Source organism: Gorilla gorilla, chromosome X (genome assembly GCF_029281585.2).
Source record: "Gorilla gorilla gorilla isolate KB3781 chromosome X, NHGRI_mGorGor1-v2.1_pri, whole genome shotgun sequence".
NCBI lineage: Eukaryota > Metazoa > Chordata > Mammalia > Primates > Hominidae > Gorilla > Gorilla gorilla.
Window position 1 is genome coordinate 96127957 of NC_073247.2, and position 21156 is coordinate 96149112.

The 21156-nt window shown below is 34.4% G+C and overlaps 1 protein-coding gene across 4 annotated transcripts in view; it reads right to left on the reverse strand.

Moving 5' to 3' along the window:
- HDX (highly divergent homeobox) overlaps positions 1-21156 on the reverse strand; it is a 180311-nt gene that overhangs the window by 22736 nt on the left and 136419 nt on the right. For all 4 annotated transcript variants that reach the window (XM_055375429.2, XM_004064455.5, XM_063703272.1 and 1 more), the window contains 2 exons: positions 17907-18053; positions 706-913 (listed from right to left, as the gene is read on the reverse strand). In XM_055375429.2, the coding sequence (XP_055231404.1) occupies positions 706-913; positions 17907-18053 (355 nt within the window). The remainder of the gene's footprint in view (positions 1-705; positions 914-17906; positions 18054-21156) is intronic.

The window sequence follows — 21156 nt, forward strand, 5'->3', positions numbered from 1 at the left end:
TCTCCCAAAGTGCTGAGATTAGAGGCATTAGTCACCTCACCTGGCCTTACAATGGATGAATTTTATGATGTGTAAATTAAATCTCAATAAAAGTGTTAATAAAAATATGTCAGAAGAGAATCCTATCTATGCTTGAGGACAAATGAAACATACTTCTCATGGACAGATAGTATCATTACATAATATTATTTTAATTATTTTTTAGAGAAACATTAAGAGATATCATAAAGATAATCCAGACTAATTCTCTTTAGCAGATGAGGAAACTAAAGCCCAATTAAATACTTTGCATGAAAGTCTCATGAGAAGTTGCATGAAAAGCTAGGAGTTGCATCCAGATTTCCTGAGTACTAGCCTGGTATTTGTCGCATTATGCCATACTCTTTCATTACAGTGTGTTTATAATGCTCTGACCTAAATTGACTAGAATTCCAATAAAATAAAAATCATTTACTTAATTATAATGCATGAATTGTAATAATCAACATTTATAAATGTAGGAGATTATTATTGTTGATGAATTTTCCTTGTGATGATGATGCAGGAGACTGTTTAGGTGGAGGCATTAAAAATAAATCTATTGTTTCAAATACTTGGCCAAATGTTTTGAAGACTCTAGACTTGAAATGCAGTAAGCTGAAAATCAAGTACAAAATGCATCAAATTTACAAAGGCTATTATTAGAAGATTCAGCATATAAAGTACCTTGAGAGCTTCCTTCAGACAAACAGATGGATACTTCATCATTTCTGTCATTATCCTCTCCTACTTCAGGCCCAGCTTCCTCTCCTGGTGTGAGTGCAGATAAAGAACCAGACTCAGGTTGCTCAGAGAAATCAGCAGGGCCTCCTCTTGGAGGTGGAACTTCAATCCCCATTAAACGATATTTCCTTCTTCGATTCCCAATCCAAGTCTTTATAAGAGAAATATAGGAGGAATTTTTGTAAACATAGAAAACTTAGCAGTTCTAGCCAGTAAAATAATGAAAGAGTGCTGCATAAAATATGATTTAAAGGAATAAATGGGTACATAGAAAGATAAAAACTTTTATGTCAATATGCTAAAATAAAAATAATTATGTTTTATATTTTTATAACTTATTTTATTTATAACTGACAAATAATAATTGTACCTGGTTATGGGGTACAGTTTGACAGTGTGAGGTTTCAATACATGTACAGATTTTATAATGATCGAATCATGATGGTTAGCATGTCAATCACCTCAAAATGTTAATAGTTATGGCTTTAACTTTAAAATATTTATTAGCAGAAAGAAGGTATTTATATAAATATTCAGACTTTTTAGCAACATGTAATCTACTGAGGATGACTTTTTTCTGTTTTTGTTTTGTTTCTCGAGAAAACGATTCACCAAATCTTTTAAAAGAAAAATAAACTGGTTCTTTTTCAAACAGAACCATCATATAGCTATAACTCTAATTCACATCCTATTTCCAATCTTGCTCTTCCTATGCAAAAATGTGCCCTCTGTTAATTTTGTTTGGCTCCATATTATTACCTTGGCATTTCAAGCACTGTAAAATTTCATTTTACTGAATTTACAACCAATTTTCAAGACATTTTGTAATGAAATAATTTTAGAGTAATGGGAAGTTTCAAAGATAAGTCTTGTTTATTCTTCACTCCGTCTTCTCCAACTTCCATCTTACATAATTATAGCAAAATATCAAAAACAGGAAATTGATACTGTACAATATGTGTGTATAGTTCTATGTCCCTTTGTCACACCATTCCTCTTCCTCTCCTTCCCACTATCCCTAATCCGTTTTCTGTCTCCATAACTGTGCTTTTTCAAGAATATTATATAAATGGAATCATGCAGCATGTGACCTTTTGAAATCAACTTTTTCAATTCGGCATCATTCCCTGGAGATTCATTCAAGTTGTGTGTATCAAGCCCATTCGTTTTTATTGCTAAGCAGTATTCCATGATATATATTTACCCATGTTCGTTTAACCATTTACCTGTTGAAGGACACTTGCATTGTTTCAAATGTTTTGCTTATTACATGTAAAGCCATTGTGAACAGTAATTTACAGGTTTTGTGTAGACATAGTTTTTATTTTTCTAGGATAAATGCACAAGGATGCAAATTATGGATCATATGGTTATATGTTAAGTTTTATAAGAAACTGTCAAATTGTTTTCCAGAGAAACTGGGCCATTTTACATTCTTATCAGCAATGCATGAGAGATCCAGTTTCTTAGCATTCTTGCTAGCATTTAGTATTGTCAGTATTTTCTAAAAACTTTTAGCTGTTCTCATAGGTGTGTGTAGTAACAGCTCAACAAGTTCTTAATGTTGACCATCTTTCCATGTGCTTATTTATCATCCCTATATTTGCCATCCTTTTCAGTGAAATGTCTCTTCACTTTCTAATTGAAGTTCTTGTTTCATTTTCATGTTGAGTTTTGAGAAGTTCTTTATATATTCTAAATATGAATTCTATGTAATATATGTGGTTTGCAAATATTTTCTCCCAGTCTGTAGCTTGAATTTTTATCCTGTTAGTCTTTTGCAGCACAAACTTAACACTGCTCAAAAAAAGGATATTAATTTAAAATAATAAAAAATGGGTTCACTGAAAAGATTGGTAAACTTGACAAACATCTAATTGTTAAACACAGTTTAACATGGTCCTGGTGGCTAGTGAGCACCTGTAGTTGCATATATTCGGGAGGCTGAGGTGGGAGGATTTCTTGAACCCAGGAGTTCAAGGCTGCAGTGAGCTATGATCACATTACATTAAACATTGTTTAACATAATTTTTATCAAATTCCAGCAAGATTTTTGTAGATACATATGAGATAATTCTAAAATTCACATGGAAGGAAAATGAGTGAGTATGGCCAAAACAGTATCGAATAAAAAAGAATAAGGTGGAAAGAATGTATCTACCTAATTTCAAGACTTTTTATATACTTACTGTAATCAAGAGTGTGTGGTATTGGCAGAGGGCTAGCCACAGATCACTGAAACAGAATAGAGAACCCAGAAATGGTCTTACACAAGTATGACCAGCTTAGCTGACTTTTGACAAAGGTGAAAAAAGAATTTAATAGGGGAAGTGTAGTTTTTTCAAGAAACAACGCTGGAGCAATTGGACATTCATAGGAAAACAAAAATGGATCTTGTCCTAAATCTCACACCTTATACAAAAATGAACTCAAAATGCATCATAGATTTAAATATAAAAAATAAAACTTTAAAACTTTTAGAAGAAGGCATAGAGGAGAATCTTTGGGGCTTCAGGATTAGTGAAGAATTCTTAGAAATGGTAATAAAAAGCACAATCCATAGAAGAAAAGTAACTTCTGGGTTTTGATTGGAATTGCATTGAATCTATAGATCAAGTTGGAAAGAACTGAAATCTTGATATAATTGAGTTGTTCTATCCATCTCCATGGAATATCTCTCCATTTATTTAGATCTTTGATTTCTTTTATCAGAGTTTTGTAGTTTTCTTCATGCAGACCTTGTGCCTATTTCACTAAATTTATACCTAAGTGTTTAATTTTGGGGAAGCTAAAGTAAATGTTTTTTTTTTCTGTTTCATTGCGTTTTGCTCATACCTTAGTTATTTCCTTCCTTCTATTTGCTTTGTGTTTATTTTGTCGTCTTTTTCTAGTTTCCATTTTTTTCACTATCTTCTTTTTTTAGAGACAGGATCTCACTCTGTCACAGTAATGTGATCATAGTTCACTGTAGCCTTGAACTCCTGGGCTCAAGCAATTCTCCCACATCAGCCTCCTGAGTAGCTAGAACTAAAAGTGCTCACCAGCCACCATGTCCAGCTTTTGTCTAGTTTCTTAAGGTGGGAGTTTAGATTATTTATTTGAGAGTTTCCTGTTTTCTAATGTATACATTAGGATAAATTTTGCTCTCAGCACTACTTATCTGCATCCCACAAATTTGGTATTTTGTTCCTTTTGTACTGTTCAATGTACTTTTACCTTCAATATTATTTCTCTAATGCTCTTCCTTTATGTAGCTCTGCATTTCTGACCTATATGATTTCCCTTGTATCTGAAGGACTTTTCAACATTTCTTGAAAGGCAGTTCTACTGGCAACAAATTCCTTCAATTTTTGTCTGAAAAAGTCTATTTCTCCTTCACATTTGAAGGATAATTTCACTGAGTACAGAATTCTGGGTTGGTATTGTGTGTTTTTTCCTCTCAACACTTTAAATATTTCATTCTACTGCCTTCTTTATTGCATAGTTTCTGAGGAAAAATCAGATTTAATTCTTATTGTTGCTCCTCTGTAATTAAGGTATTTGTTTTCCCCCTCCGGCTTCTTTCAAGTCTTTTTCTTTATCATTGATTTTTGCAGTTTGAGTATGATATGCCTAGGTGTAGTTTTTTTTATTGTTTGTTTTGCATTTATCCTGCTTGGTGTATGCCAAGCATTGTGAATCTGTGGTTTGATATGTTACATTAATTTAGGGAAAATTCTCAGTTATTATGGTTTTGAATATTTCTTCTGTTCTATTTTCCCCTTTTTTCTCTTTCTGGTGGTATTCCCATTAGACATATGTTACACCTGTTATATTTATCCCACAGTTTTTGTATATTATGTTCCATTTTTAATCAATATTTTTGTTTTATGCTCTCCAGTTTTGGAAGTTTCTATTGATATATCATCAAGTTCAGAAATTCTTTCCACAGCCGTGTCCAGTCTGCTAATGAGACCATCAAAAGCATTCTTCATTTCAGTTACTGTTTTTGGTCTCTAGCATTTGTTTTTTATCCTTTCTTAGAATGTTCATGCCTCTGCTTACATTACTTTCTGTTCTTGCATGTTGTCTACTTTTTCCATTAGTGCCCTTAGCATGTTAATCATAGTTCTTTCCAATTCCTGGTCTGACAATTCTAACATCCCTGTCATGTATGAATGTAGTTCTGATGCTTGCTCTGTCTCTTCAAATTCTTTCTCTGTTTTGTTGTTTTGCTTTTGTTTGTTTGTTTTTTGCCTTTTGGTATGCCTTGTCATTTTTATTAAAAGTTGAACGTGATGTACTGGGTTAAAAGAACTAAAAGAACTAGGCATTTGGCGATGTAGTGTTCAGGTTAGGAGGAAGTTAAAGCATCCTATAGTCCTATGATGAGATCTCAGTCTTTTAGTGAATCTTTGCTGTGGCCTGTGAAGTTTTCAAGTGCTTATCAGTTTTTCCTCTACCTTAGGTGGGACAAGATGGCTAAAGGGGGCTGTATTTGGTTATTATTGTTGTTTATTTTTGCCCTAGGATAGTTAGGTCATGATAAAATCCCAATAGGTTAGGCTCTGGTAAAATATTTGCTCTTAAAAGCAGGCTTTCTTAACAGAACGTTCTAATGTTTCTTAAAAATTGTTACTTTTCCATTCTTCCTGTCAAGAGCATGAGAGAGTTTTTCTCCAATATTCACAGTGAGAATCTGATACAGCCTCTGGGAGTAAAACTCACAAAAGTGTCACCCCCTCCATGATTGTACACCCTGGAGTTCCTAACTTTCAGACTTGTCTACACTGAGCTTCCAGCAATTCATCAATTACAATTTAGGTTTTCCTGCCTTGGTACTGGTTCCCATGGAGGTTTCTGCTCATGGAATTCTGCTCCCGTAAGTTGTGATTCTCTGTATCTGCCTATTTGTCTCACCAATTTTGGGGTCAGTGGTTTGCCCTGTACCTTCACTTATCTGTCATATCTAAGAAGAATTGTTGATTTTCAGTTTGTTCAACGTTTTATTTGTTAAGATGAACCGACAGCTTCTAGGCTCCTCACATGCCAGACCAGAAACTAGAAGTCCAATTTCATTTTATTCCCTTATGACTTATTTAAAAATTATATATATGTGTGTGTGTGTGTGTGTGTGTGTGTGTATGGTTAGGGTTAGGCGTTAAGGGGGTTAGGAGCTAGGGTTAGGGTTGTTACATATATGTATAAATGTGTGTGTGTATATATATATATACACACACATACATAAGCATATAGATGTATATATATATGTGTATATACGTACATCTATATGTTTATGTATGTGTGTGTGTGTGTGTATATATATATATATATATATATATATAAACAACCGTAACTCCTAACCCCCTTAACCCTTGACCCTAACCCTAACCCTGTGTGTGGGGGTGTGTGTGTGTGCACACACACCATAGAATACTACTCAGTCATAAAAAAAGAATAAAATCATGTCTTTTGTAGTAACATAAATGGAACTACAGGCCATTATTCTAAGTGAAATAACTCGAACAGAAAGTCAAATAACACATGATATCACTTGTAAGTGGGTGCTAAACAGTGGGTATCCATGGCAATAGAGAGTAGAATAATAGACAATGAAAACTCTAAAAGATGGGAGGGTAGAAGAGGGGTGAGGGTTGAAAAATCACCTGTTGGGTACAATGTTCACTATTCGAGTGACAGGTACACTCAAAGCCCAGACTTCACCACCACACAATATATGTGTGTAACAAAACTGCACTTATACCCCAAAACCTATAAAAACTGAAAAAAGACTCCCTCTTTGACCCATGGATTATTTAGAAAGGTCTTGCATAACCTCTAAGTGTGTGGACATTTTTCTGGTATCTTTCTGTTATTGATTTCTACTTTGATGCAATAGTGGTCAGGAACATATTCTGTACGATTTAGATTTTTAAAATTTATTGAGGTTTGTCTTGTGGTCCAGGATTTACTCTATCTTTTTGTGTGTTCCATGAGCACTTGAAAAGTGTGTATTTTATTTTTGTTGGGTTGTGCATTCTACTAGTCAATTAGACCCTATGGATTGAGGGTGTTTTGGGGTTCTATATTACTAATATTCTTCTATGTAATAACTGTAGCAGCTGTTGAGAGAAGGCTGATGAAATCTCCAAATATAATTTTGCATTTGCTTATTCTTCTTTTGAGAATTTTTAGTTGTTGCTTCACATATTTTGTAGTTCTGTGACATCTGATGTATACACATTCAGAATTGCAATGTCTCCTTGATATAATTTACCCTGTTATTATTATACAGTGTCCCACTTTGTCCCCTGTAATTTCCTTTGCTCTGAAGTTTACTTTATCCGATATTATTATATCAACTCCTGCTTTATTTTGATTCATGTTTGCATTCTATATGTTTTCTATCCTTTTACTTTCAAACTACACATATCATGATATTTTAATTTATTGTAGAAAACATCAAGTTAGGTCATTTTTAAAAATCCAATTTGCAAATTTCTGTATTTTAGTTTGTGAATTTAGACCATTTAAATTTAATGCAATTATTTCTATGTTAAAGCTTCAATATGTCATTTCATTTTCTGCCTTCATTTCTTTTAGTGTATTTTGTTGTATTTTTCCCCTGCATTCCTGTGGGGTATTTTTAAATATTTAGAATTCCATTTATATTTATGTATAGAACTTTTCTGTATCCCTTTGTATGACTTTTTAGTGATTGATCCAGGCTATCTATCTATCTATCTATCTATCTATCTATCTATCTATCTATCATCTATCTATCTTATGACAGTCACAAGAGGGTAAATTCCAGGTTGTCCACTGGACTTCCATTGACATCCAGTGGGGAAAGAGACTTCTTTTACTCCTGGGTGGAGTTGGGAGCCCAGGAGCTCCAGTAGGCATCTTCTGATACCACCCCAATGAGGAGGAGGAAGGGCTCATCATCACCTCTAAGTTCAGGAGGGGATAAAAGTCTTCTAGTGACATTGCAAGGGAATGGTGGAGGAAGGATTTTTAATCCAGCTCTCCACTCTTTCTTACCTGACACCATCCCATCAGTGAGTGTTTTTTGTTAGTTTGTTTGTTTGTTTTGTTTTGTTTTGCGGGGGTGGGGGCATCTAGCTGTTCCACAGCCTGGAGAGGCAGAAGTCTTGGTCCTCCATTTGGCCTTTTCTTGTAGGGGTGGGTGTGGCTGCAGTTTTTCCCCGTGGTATTTGGGTGGAGTAAAGAGGTCATTATCTAAACATTTTCTGTCATGTTAGACTGCCCTTTTCCTGGTTCTTGGCTGAGAGAGGCCAGGCTTTTCTTTTTCTTTCCTTTTTCCATTTGTTTGCACCTATTGGTGTTTCTTGATTGTTGGCTTTTCCAGTATCTATTCTGGGGTATATGAAGCAAAAGAAAACCCAGGAAACTCACCATTGTGTGAGTGTCATTCATGGGGTCCCATGGTCCCTAGCAGATGTGACTTCTTTCCACCCTTCAGAGTCTTCTTATGTTTGCTATTTATATAGTGTCCAGGGATTTTAGTTCTACTTAATGAGAATAGGGAAATTATGTCCACTCCATTTTCTCAGAAGCAACAGTCTGAAACCAGTTTTATTCCCACGTTTCTTACACAATTTTCAGAAAGACCACTTTATATGACTAGAATTTGTAACCTTTCTAGTTTTGCCATGTCAAGAAGGATTCTTAAAACCTAAAGTAGTGTAGAAAACCACTAAATAACAGTTTAGAGTTTCAGCTGTAAATTTGATTATGATGCCTTTTATACCAAATAGAATTTCTTCTATACAATAGGGCTACATAAATACAAAGCCACCTTAGATACTCTTTGTGTAAATAAAAAACATGAATGAAGTTAATTTTATACTTGGTAAGATTTCAAAAAGTATGCAGGGCAAAACAGAAGAACTATTTAGTTAGTCCAAAAAGACGAATTCTTCTTTATATTTGATGGGGGGAATCTTCCCTTCAAGTTTATGAAATGTAGTTCCTTGGATGTGTTTAGCATTGACACTAAATGTGAAGTTTGAAACACATGAATTACTTTGTACACACCAAAGAGAAAATTGCCTAGTATGAAATAAAAATCTGTACGGATACTAATTTTCTTAGCTTTGATAACTTCTTTCATAGGAGAAATACTAGTTTAAAAAGGAGAATTCCATTTTTTTAACACTTTTTTATTTTTAATTTTTGTAGGTATATATTAGGTGTATATATTTACGAGGTACATGAGACATTTTGGTACAGGCGTGCAAAGCATAATAATCACATCATGGAACACTGGGTATTCATCCCCTCAAGCATTTATCCTTTGTGTTACAAACAGTCCAATTATACTTTTAGTGATTTTATAATGTACAATTAAATTATTATTGACTCTAGCACCCAATTTCTCATTACATCCATCATAACATTGAAAATGGATTGCTATAATTCAGAAAAGATAAAGAATGGCAATTTCTTACTAAAGCTTCTTAAAATTGTCGTGTAATCTCTCTATTTTCTACTCATGAACACAACAAATTGTAAATGCAGAAGCTTTTCTTTTACAATAATCTTAGCCACCAATATTTGTGAAAATGATGGTATGAGCAGAAGGAGGAAAAGACCAGTCTCCCTAGGATGATTTTTGCTTCATTTCGGTCATAAAAGCTGGGGAAGAGTGAAGAAAAAAAAAAGCAGAAACCAAGTTTCTATTTATCTTCCACTTCTTTTGCACCCTTTTTGAGAGAAATGAGTGATTATAAAATGTACAATGATAAAGGTAAAACAATATGTTATGTGAATATTGGAAGTATGTGATATTTTATTGTAAACTAAAGCTAAAATATTTCCTCTTTGGATATTCCTCAAAACTAGAAGGCACTAGAAAAATGATTCAATGTATAAATACAATGCTAATGGGTTTATTACATTTTTACAGAATCATGGATAACTGAGTTAATCCTGAAGTCTGCTATGGCCTGAATATTTGTCTCCCCTACTCCAAATTAACGTGTTAAAATCCTAACCCCCAAGGTACTAGTGTTAAAAGGTGGGGCGTTTTGGAGGTAAATAGGTAATGAGAATGGGTCTCTCATAAATGGAGTTAGTGCTTTTATAAAGGAGACCCCAGGGAGACTCCTTGCCCCTTCTGCCATGTGAGGTTACAGCAAAAAGATAGCTGTCTAGGAAGTGGGCTTTCCATACTTCTGACCTTCCAGCACCGTGGTCTTTGATTCCTCAGCCTCCAGAACAATTAAGAATAAATTTCTGTTGTTTATAAGACAACCGATCTATAATATTGTATTATAGCAGGCTGTGATAGTTAATTTTATGTGTCAATATAACTGAGCTAAATGTTTCCCAGATAGCTGGCAAAACATTATTTCTAGGTGTGTCCCTGAGATTGTTACTGGCAGAGATTAGAATTTGAGTATATAGACTGTTAAGAAGATCACTTTTACTAATGTGAGTGGGTATCATACAATCTGTTGAGCGTCTGAAGTTTCCATCCTCTTTTTGCATGAAAATATCAGGGATATAAAACATACCACTCTGAAAGGTTCCCAGTTGGTTTTGTAAGGGTTTTCATAATGCTCTTCCTTAAACTGAATCAATATCTATGGTTTTATTTCATTGAGGTATTGTTTCCAGTTCTTTGCTTCAGATCTTCTTCACCCTGAACTCTCCCTTCTACATTCCAGCTATCAATTATGTGAATGGTATTTTTTTCACTGTTTCAGATTAAAAACCCCTACTTTAAAATATTTAGGTTTTTCAACCATTTTATATGATCAATGGACAAGTTATTTTATCACTCTAAGCCTCAGATTATTTATGTGCAAAATTAGGAAAATAATTTCCAAATTCTTTACTTTCCTGAATAATAAATTTCCCACCAGAATGGTCACAAATCTAAAAATAGTAGTGAATCTTTTCAACCAGAACACCTATGTATTAACAACACAAACATAATGGCTATTAAAAATGAGTACTCTAAAGCCCTGTACATTTCTAAGTATCTTTCTATTAAACAATATGAAGCTATATTCCAAACTTTTATTTTAAATGTAGTTATTTAAATGTAGTATTTGTTAGTTCATGTATGCTATATATAGAGGGTACACTTTTCTGTTAGATATTCATTCATTCATTCCACATATATTACTGAAAATTTACTATGTACCAAACACTGTTTCTGGTGCTTGGGATGGTGAATATAATAGGTGAATATAATAGGTATAGTCTTTTCCTCAGGGAACTTAAATGCATAAATATAGATGATAAACAACAGAAATGCATATGTACAGGTGATAAGCAAATAGAAAAACAAATATAAATTATAAAATTTGACCAAGTGTTATGGATAAAAAGAACACGCTAGAATATTTAGCTGCAATCACATAGTGTTGTAAAGTTTTTTTCCAAATTTACCTGATCTTAAGAATAATTTGGGGAAGGGAAACATAAAGATTCTCTGGGCCTTTCTTGCAAATTCTGTTTCGGTAGGTCTAGAATAGGGTGATCCATATTTTTAAGAAGTATCCAAGTTATTTCTTATGGTAAGGCATACACTAGTAAGGTGGAACTGGGAATAATGTTAGATTGGGAATAAAGAGACTTGGCCTCTACCTATTAACCGGCTATGGGATCATGGTAAAACTAATCTGGCTCATACACACACACACACACACACACACATACACATATATAGGCATTGAACTCAACCCCAAGGTGCCCCCCCAGCTCTAAATCAATGTGTGTAATAGATAATAGGGAGTTTGCCATATACTGTATAAACACTGTTCCATTTCAAGGCATTTCAAATCTAGCCATGCTCCTTTGAAGATAAATATAATCTAAAATATAAAAACATAAAGTGGTTTTCTATGAACTTTATTTAAGTCCTGCAAAATGTATCTCAATCATAAAATATGTTGTTTCTATCAATATTTGACCATGCAAGGGTACACTTTAATGTATGTCCACTATAACCGTAACACAGATGGAAAGGACAGGCATTAAACTGAATTGTAGCAAGATGGAGCAGTGGGGAACTAATTGTCCTCGAGGACTTAACAGTGCTTCCAACTTATTGTCCGCATGTAATATCTCAAAATATTTCTCCAATGTATTATCCTCATTTAGGAATAATTGATCACACTAAATTTCAAGTTCCTTGAGAGAGTTGCATTTTTCCCACGGCACTTAGAAAAGTTCTGGCACATACATAAAAAATGATGAGTTCAGGTCCTTTGTAGGGACATGGAAGAAGCTGGAAACCATCATTCTCAGCAAACTATCGCAGGGACAAAAAACCAAACACTGCATGTTCTCACTCATAGGTGGGAATTGAACAATGAGAAGACTTGGACACAGGAAAGGGAATATCACACACCAGGGCCTGTCGTGGGGTGGGAGGAGGGGGGAGGGATAGCATTAGGAGATATACCTAATGTAAATGACGAGTTAATGAGTGCAGTACACCAACATGGCACATGTATACATACGTAACAAACCTGCACATTGTGCACAGGTACCCTAGAACTTAAAGTATAATAAAAATAATAATAATAAAGGAATGTAGCAGGACAAAAAAAAAAAAAAGAAAAGTTCCGGCACATAATAGGTGTCCAGTTCACCTTTGCTAAATGAGTAAGTCGGTAAATAGGCACTAACCTGGAAATGGCATTTCAAGATGAAGAAAAACATGCACATAATTAACAATCATTGACAAGGTCAAAGAAAAAATACACCAAGTTTGCTTCCTATAATTCTTAGAAGTATAAGACGTTTAAAAAAATCTGAAACTTTCAAATTATACCATAAGTAATGGTTAACTAGATATCCTAAGGTGAAGTTCATTTTGGTGATTAGTAATTAGAATGTATATTAGACTTAAAAACATATAAATAGTTTTTCCTGAAATCTCAAGAATATATTTATGTTGCAAACATATTCTCCTTTAGAGTAATTTACCATATGTTACAGAAGAGGTCCTCTTAACAACATATCACCTCCAAATTTTCTCTCTGCCATGAGCATTCTAGTATGTTGGAAAATCATGAGAAACAGAAGGATAGTAAACAGTTCCTTATTCTTTCATCTAATATGAGTCTGAACAAATATTAAGCAAGAAGAAAATGGTAAAATTCTTCCTCCTTTTTCACATATTACGATCTTTGTGTAGGAATAAGAAACTCTGCATATAGTAATGCCAAAGGGGGAACTGATGTTAATAGTTTTGGCCATTTTTCACAGTAAGTGTGCCTAAAATCTCTTGATATCAGAGAGAATACTAGCCAGGAATCCTGTGGATATCTTTTTTTTTTTTTTTTTTTTTTTTTTTTGAGGTGGAGTCTTGCTCTGTCGCCCAGGCTGGAGTGCAGTGGCGCGATCTCGCCTCACTGCAAGCTCCGCCTCCCAGGTTCACGCCATTCTCCTGCCTCAGCCTCCCGAGTAGCTGGGACTATAGGCGCCCGCCACCACGCCTGGCTAATTTTTTGTATTTTTAGTAGAGACGGGGTTTCACCATGTTAGCTAGGATGGTCTCGATCTCCTGACCTGTGATCCGCCCACCTCGGCCTCCCAAAGTGCTGGGATTACAGGCGTGAGCCACCGCGCCCGGCCCTCCTGTGGATATCTTATCTTTATTTTGGGAGTGTATGTTTTTAAAGAGATTCTGTCCGTGTCTCCTCTCTTGCAGTGTGGCTGTCTCAAGGAGGCTCTATGGCTGTCCATAGAACCTGAACACTGTTGTCATGGCACAAGGTGCTTATTAGTACCAGTGGCATGATGAATTTTTTAAAAAAATGAAAAACTCAGTAGAGAAATTGGAGAATAAGGGATATCTTGCTGAAAGTAGAGCAAAAGGAAAAACAGATTGGAAGTGGAAATCTTAGAGCCCAGGTGCATAAAATAACCAATTCATTTGGAGCAGATCAGAAAAATGCCAGGAGCTATTTCTCTAAGATGATGGAATTATTATATTACCAATGAGTATGAATGTGTTGAAAGGAGACTTAGGCAACTGGGAAAGGGTTTAAAGATAAATTAGTAGTAAGTACCTAGAAAATAACTCAAGCAAACATATGAATATCAAAATCATAAATTAAGTAAATTATGAACTACAGGGAAATAAAACAATGCTAAGTTATGCAGAAAAGGAAAAAATGATATTTCACTACATAATTCAAATGTGTAAAGCATTTATGTAGTCATAATAATGAATACCAAGCTGACCAAAGTTATAGGAGGATAAGGAGAGAGGAATTATGCATGTAAGTGAACGGATCAATGAGGAAATCTTGAAAGAGATTTTTTTTTAAGCTTTGCATTTCACAGTGAAAAATCAATAGACTATGCCCAACATTGAACAAATCAGGAAGTTGCAATGTAAACATATAAGAGAGACTGCTGTCTATTCCCCATATTTGTCCTCACCTTCCAGAATAATAGAAGATTTAGCTGGGCACATGCTTGCTCACAGTAAAATTACATTTGCAGCTTCTCTTGTAGTTTGGTATGACCATGTGACTAATCTTTAGCCAATGGGATATAAGTGAACAGATCTCATGGCAGTTTCCAGAAATCCTCGTTAAAAGACAGCTGGTGAACAGCCTTTGCCCCTTATTCTTCTCCCTCTCTGTCATGCTGCCTTGAGTATGTATGCTATCATTTTGGGCCTTGATAAAAAGGGCCACATCACAGGGACAGCGGAATGGAAACTGGAAGGCATCAGGGTTTCTGTGGACATTGTAGAGCCAAACTGCCATGCTAGCTGTAAATTGCATATACATGGACTTATACATGGAATTGAAATATCTTGTCTAAGCCATTGTTACTTTTGGGTCTTTTTAATACTTACAGCTAAACCTAATTCTAATTAATACAACATATCATTCATAGATGAAAGTAAATACTGAAGGAAATATCTAAAAGTGGAAACTGGTTTAACTCGGGCTATTGCAAAATGATAGGAAGGAAGGAGTGAGGAATGTTGGTTTTGTAGCAAATTCTACAGAACTTGACTTCCTAAGCTATATACATATATAACTTTGATTTAAAAAAAATAAAAATGACAATGACAACAAGAACACATGCTCTACATTTCCCTATTTTTGGCTGTTGCTTAAGCTCCTCATACTATGATTCTACTCCAATTCCTCTTCAGTCATTTTTTTTCTTGTGTCATCCCTCTTGCTAGACTCTGAGCTCCTTAAAATAGAAATAATGTCTAATGCACTTCTCTCTCCTTGTTAGTATACTTTAACACATAGCAGCATGCTCAACAAACACAGTATTGAATTTGATTTTCCATCTGGATTCTAACAAGAAAAAGCAAGACTCTGAACAGGGCAGTACTTATTTTGAGAATAGTATTTATTGTCAGAAATCTCTACTCTAAAAATTCTCTCTATATTGCTCTTTTCTTCATATGTATATGAGATAAGAGCTGGAGTCTGATTAGGTCGTCCTGGCTGCACTTGAACTCTTGGGCTCAAGTGATCCTTCCACCTCAGCCTTCTGAGTGGCTGGGACTACAGGTATGTACTACCAAGCCTGGCTCTTTGTCACTTCTTTAATATACTACTTCCCTCTTGATCTACTGAGATGATCCTCCAGTGTGTGTACTGGTGTCAACCTACACTTGCTCACAAGCTTCAACTGTTAGCATCTCTTCCCAACTCTGTGTTGAGTGAGACATGGAATCAGCTGTGGTAGGAATCTTTACACCATGGAAATCAGCAAATACTATTAATTAAGGCTTTTTTTTCCTTAAAGAATTGATTGCTAAGTACTTACCAGCACTACCACTTTCAAAATTTTATCTTTTAAATGGAACATAAACTACTGTTCCAATGATTGATCAGTATAATTTTTAAAATTTTATTTTATTTTATTTTATTTTAAGTTCTGGGATACATGTGCAGGACCTGCAGGTTTGTTACAAAGGTAAATGTGTGCCATGGAAGGGGTTTGCTGCACTTATCAACCCATGAACTAGATATGAAGCCTTGTATACATTAGCTTTTATCCTGTTGCTCTCCCTTCCCCCACCCCCCAACAGGCCCCAGTGTTTGTTGTTCCCCTCCCTGTGTCCATGTGTTCTCATTGTTCAGCTCCTACTTATAAGTGAGAACATGTGGGGTTTGGTTTTCTGTTCCTATGTGAGTTTGCTGAGGATAATGGCTTCCAACTTCATCCATGGCCCTGCAAAGGACATCATCTCATTCCTTTTTATAGCTGCATAGTATTCCATGTTGTATATGTATCACATTTTCTTTACCCAGTCTATCACTGATGGACATGTGGGTTGCTTCCATGTCCTTGCTATTGTGAACAGTGCTGCAATGAACATACGTGTGCATGTATCTTTATAATAGGATGATTTATAATCCTTTGGGTATATGCCCAGTAATGGGATTGCTGGGTCAAATGGTATTTCCGGTTTTAAGTCTTTGAGGAATCACCACACTGTTTTTCACAATGGTCGGATTAAAGACTTAAATGTAAAACCCAAAACTATAAAAACCTTAGAAGAAAATCAAGGCAATACCATTCAGGACATAGGCATGGGCAAAAGATTTTATGACAAAAACATCAAAAGTAATTGCAACAAAAGCAAAAATTGACAAATGGGATCTAATTAAACAAAAGAGTTTCTGCACAGCAAAAGAAACTATCATCAGAGTGAATAGAAAACTTACAGAAAGAGAAATTTTTTACAATATACCCATCTGACTGAGGTCTAATATACACAGTCTACGAGGAACTTAAACAATTTTACAAGTAAAAAACAAACAACCCCATTAAAAAGTGGGCAAAGGACATGAACAGAGAGTTCTCAAAAGAAGAAATTTATGCAGCCAACAAACATGAGAAAAAGCTCAACATCACTAATCTTTAGAGAAATGCAAATTAAAACCACAATGAAATACCATCTCATGCCAATCAGAATGGCAATTATTAAAAAGTCAAGAAACAACAGATGCTGGCAAGGCTGTGGAGAAATAGGAACACTTTTACACTGTAGGTGGGAATGTAAAATAAATTTTTATCTATCATTCATTATATGAGATATATTTCAATTCACCTCGTGTAATTTTTAAACAATGTTATTGAGATATATTTAAAACACCACACAATTCATTTATTTAATATGTACAATTAAAATGTTTTCAACATGTTCACAGTGCTGTGCACCAGTCACCACTAACTAATCTAGAACATTTTCATCATGCCAAAAATAAATCCCATGCATATTAACAGTCATGTCCCATCCCTCCCCACCCTCAGCTCTTGGCACCACTAACCTATTTTCTGTCTTTAGAGTGTGCCTAATATGGACACTTCATATAAATGAAATAATATAATATGTGGTCTTTTGTAATGGGTTTCTTTCATTTAGCATAATGTTTTTAAGGTTCATCCATTTTATAGCACATATGAATATTTCATTCCTTTATATGGCTCTATAATAGTCCATTATATGCATATATCCAGATGTTGTCTATTCATTCACTTGGTGGATGTTTGGGTTGTTTCCATTTGGATATTATGGAAAACTCTGTTATGAATATCAGTGTGCAACTTTTTGAGTTGGATATACATTTTTTATTCTTTTGAGTGGAGTGAAATCCATTCCAGCAGTGGAATTTTTGGTCATATGATAACTCTGTGTTAAACTTTTTGAGGACTGTTGTCAAAGTTGCTAAAATATTTTACATTCTTACCAGCAACGTATAAGGGCTACAATTTCTCCATATCCTGGCCAAAACTCATTATTATCTACCTTTTATGTTAATATTGTTACAGTGGATAAATGGCAACTTGTGGTTTTTATTTTCATTTCCATAATGACTAATGATGTTGAACATAATTTCAGGTAAATATTGGCAATATGTATATCTTTTTAAAACAAATATCTATTCAGTTCCTTTGCCTATTTTTAAAATTGGGTTATTTGCATTTTTATTATTGACTTGTAAGTGTTCTTTACATGCTTTGATACAAATTCCTTATCAGATATATGATTTCAAAATATCTCCTATCCTGTGGGTTATCTTTTCACTTTATTGCTAGCATTGCTTGGAGCACCTCATGTAAGATTTTAAAGCTTTCATTTATGCCATTCAGCAACTATAGCATGAAAATTATAGAAAATGTCTTACCCGAACTATTTCACAGTCAACATTTAATTCAGTTGCAACAGCTTCAATTTTCTCTCTACAAACAGAGCCCAGGCTGGTCATGCCATTGTCCCAATACTTCTTAAGGGTGGCTAAGTCTCGGTCACTGAACTGAGTGCGGTCCTGTAGCTGAAAAACACATTTTTAAATTGTTTTGAATTTTAAAGTTTAGAATAATCAAAGGAAATAATATTATAAAGAGAAGCATCAGGGTGAGATGTGCTACGATACTAGCAAAATTTATTTCACAATTCTTATTCAGTCCTCCCATTCTGAAAATAAGCATTTTTATTTTTTAAATTTCCATAACAATACAGTGTGCTAGGAGGAAATGCATAGAATTTTTGAACTGATAGCAATTAAACAATATTGATTTAAAATAATTTTAAAATAATACATGTCATTGTATAAAATACAGGTAAAAAATAAGATAATTTAAATCACTTACAAATTAGAAATAATGCTTGTTAACATTTTAATGTATACTCTTTTAAACTTTTTTCTATAGTACAGATATTTACATTCACATACTGAACACAGAAAAAGCAAAGACAGGCTTATATTATTGTGCTGCCTTTTGATAAGTTAATCTAGATTTGCCATACAAATCTAGATATTAGTTTCCTATTGATATTATAATGAATTAAAAAGGTAAATAAGAGAAAAGTAAGGAGATCACATAGCCCTAAAATCATATTTATGGCCTCATCAAGTTTCACAATAAGCCTACCCTTTTTGTTCTTAGGTTTTCTTTATCCAATAAACTATCGGATTTACATGTTGTTTTATTTCAATGAATCCTCAGTACCCCTAGGAAGTAAGTTAGAAACATGATAGAATAATGACCTCTACTTTGCTGATAAGGCATCAGGAAAAGCTAGGTCAAAGGACTCATTCAACAGGGCACAGAGAGTCCATGGCAGAGCTATAAATAGAAATATCTGAGTTTTTCTAGTTGTTTTTATTCCAGTGATGCCTCAAATTATTTTCAGAGGTGGCGGAAAAATCTAAACACAGGCTTTAATTAAAATATATATATCCTGCAAAGCCCTGTGTGTGTGCTTCTGATGAAATAGGGAGAGAAAAAAATGAGAGAGACAGAGAGAGAGAGAGAGAGACTGTGAGAGTGAATCTGGGACAACTGTTGCAATTCCTGGCTTAAGGTATGGGGTTCTGTTGCGTTCTTCTGCCTAAGATTATATGATCAAGTCCCACACAGAGGCTAGTCCTCAAATACTCCTTAGACATACAATGTTTTCAACATTTCCTTTCTAACTGAAATTTAAAATGAAACCTCCTAAGTTAGATTCAGGAAACAGTGGAAAATAATATACACAATATATAAAACATGACTTAATAAAAAGGGTTACCATAGCTAAAACTGATATAATACTAAACAACAGTTGCAAACGTGTTTCTTTTAAAGTTACAAGCTTTTGAATAGTAAATTCAGCCACCGAAAGGAAAATAAATATATGAATTCTTGGTTTACTACCAAGAAAGTGAAGTTAGATTGAATATTTAAAGCATGCTTCTTCATAAGATATATCATATTTTGTGTGTGTGTGCGAATAAATTTCATTATCACCTAAATCTGTTCTCTCCTACTTAAAAAATCTCTGATGAGTAACAGTTATTGTAAGTACTAATACTCAAGTACATGTTTCCAATAGATGAATCAAAACATGCCATCTAAGTTTTTTTAAATTAAGAAGACTAATCCTCTAGTTATTTACAACAGAAAAATCACATTAGGTGTTCAGCCAACATTGATTGCACAATAGTTGCAGAGCTAAAATTCTTAGAATAAAACAGAGAGCAAGATAAATTATAGTAAGATTCTATGTAGATTCAAATAATTCATCATCACAGCCAGCATAAATATTCCCATTATTTTCCTTTACATCATATTCTCCAGTGCAAGCTAACATACATAACTGTCACAATGGAAGTGATAATGAATACAACGCTGATCACACTCAGCTAATTAATTTGTAATTCATTTAGAGGACATCCAAACATGATTCATTCTTTAAACTGACCTAAATAAAACCTGATTTGATTTGCTGGAAGTGTGCTGGGGTCTTAGCAGTAGCAATGCTAAAGGCAACCTATTATGACAATGCCTGTTAAGAAGCATATAGGGGAAGAGCAGTTATTTTTAAAGTTCCTAAGAGCATATTTTTACTAAGAAAATAAATAAGGTAATACAAGTCAATTCGCAGTAAAACTGTGAATACACATTTAGAGAAGGAAAAAAAAGTGAACATTTAAAAGAAAAGATGAATTTTTCCCTAGGGAAGCTTGAAGTTGAAGTCAGTTTTGTTTTTCTATTGGACTCTCAAGCCACTTTCACTTTACAAGGCATCATGAAACCTAAACCTGTGGCTGAGGTGAAGGAGGCAGGCAATTATCTTGTTGATTTTGTGAAAAGAGTAGTATTCCAATAACCCAGGCAATCTAGGTGAAAGCTGAGACTTTAGCCAAGTAACCAGATAACTGTACTTAACAAGTGACTTCACTTCGCTTATATTGCAATGTATAATAATAGAAATCTTCTGTTATTTTATCAGCCTCAAGGACACTTCTAAGAGTTTGGTTCTTTGCTTTTCTTTTTTAAATAACATTAAATGACAACACCGATATAGGGATGCAGAGTTTCCTGTTTTAAGTATGTATCTTGGTTAAATGAGGAGCTGAGTTATATATTTGTACTTAAATGAAACTCCTTTGAAATGACTATTAAAAATCTCTAATTCAACACTGCCCTTTTGAGTGCAGTGTTGAATTAGTGCCAATTGGCATGATACTACAAATCTAAACTTTTCCACTTAATAGTGTGTGTTAGAGATTTTTCTAAATAATCAAAAACAGATATGCCTCAGTCTTTTTTTAGTGACAAGAACACAATGCGACATCAACCTTCCTAACAAAATTTTCAATGTACAATTCAGTATTGTTATTTATAGGCACAACGTCGTACAGCAGATCTCTAGAAGTTATTCACCTTTTTTTTTTTTTTTTTTTTGAGATGGAGTCTGTCTCTGTCGCCCAGGCTGGAGTGCAGTGGTACAATCTTGGCTCACTGCAACCTCTGCCTGCCGGATTCAAGCTGATTCTCCTGCCTTAGCCTCCCGAGTAGCCAGGACTACAGGCGCCCGCCTCCACGCCCAGCTAATTTTTTGTATTTTTAGTAAGGATGGGGTTTCACCCGGTTATTCACCTTTTATAA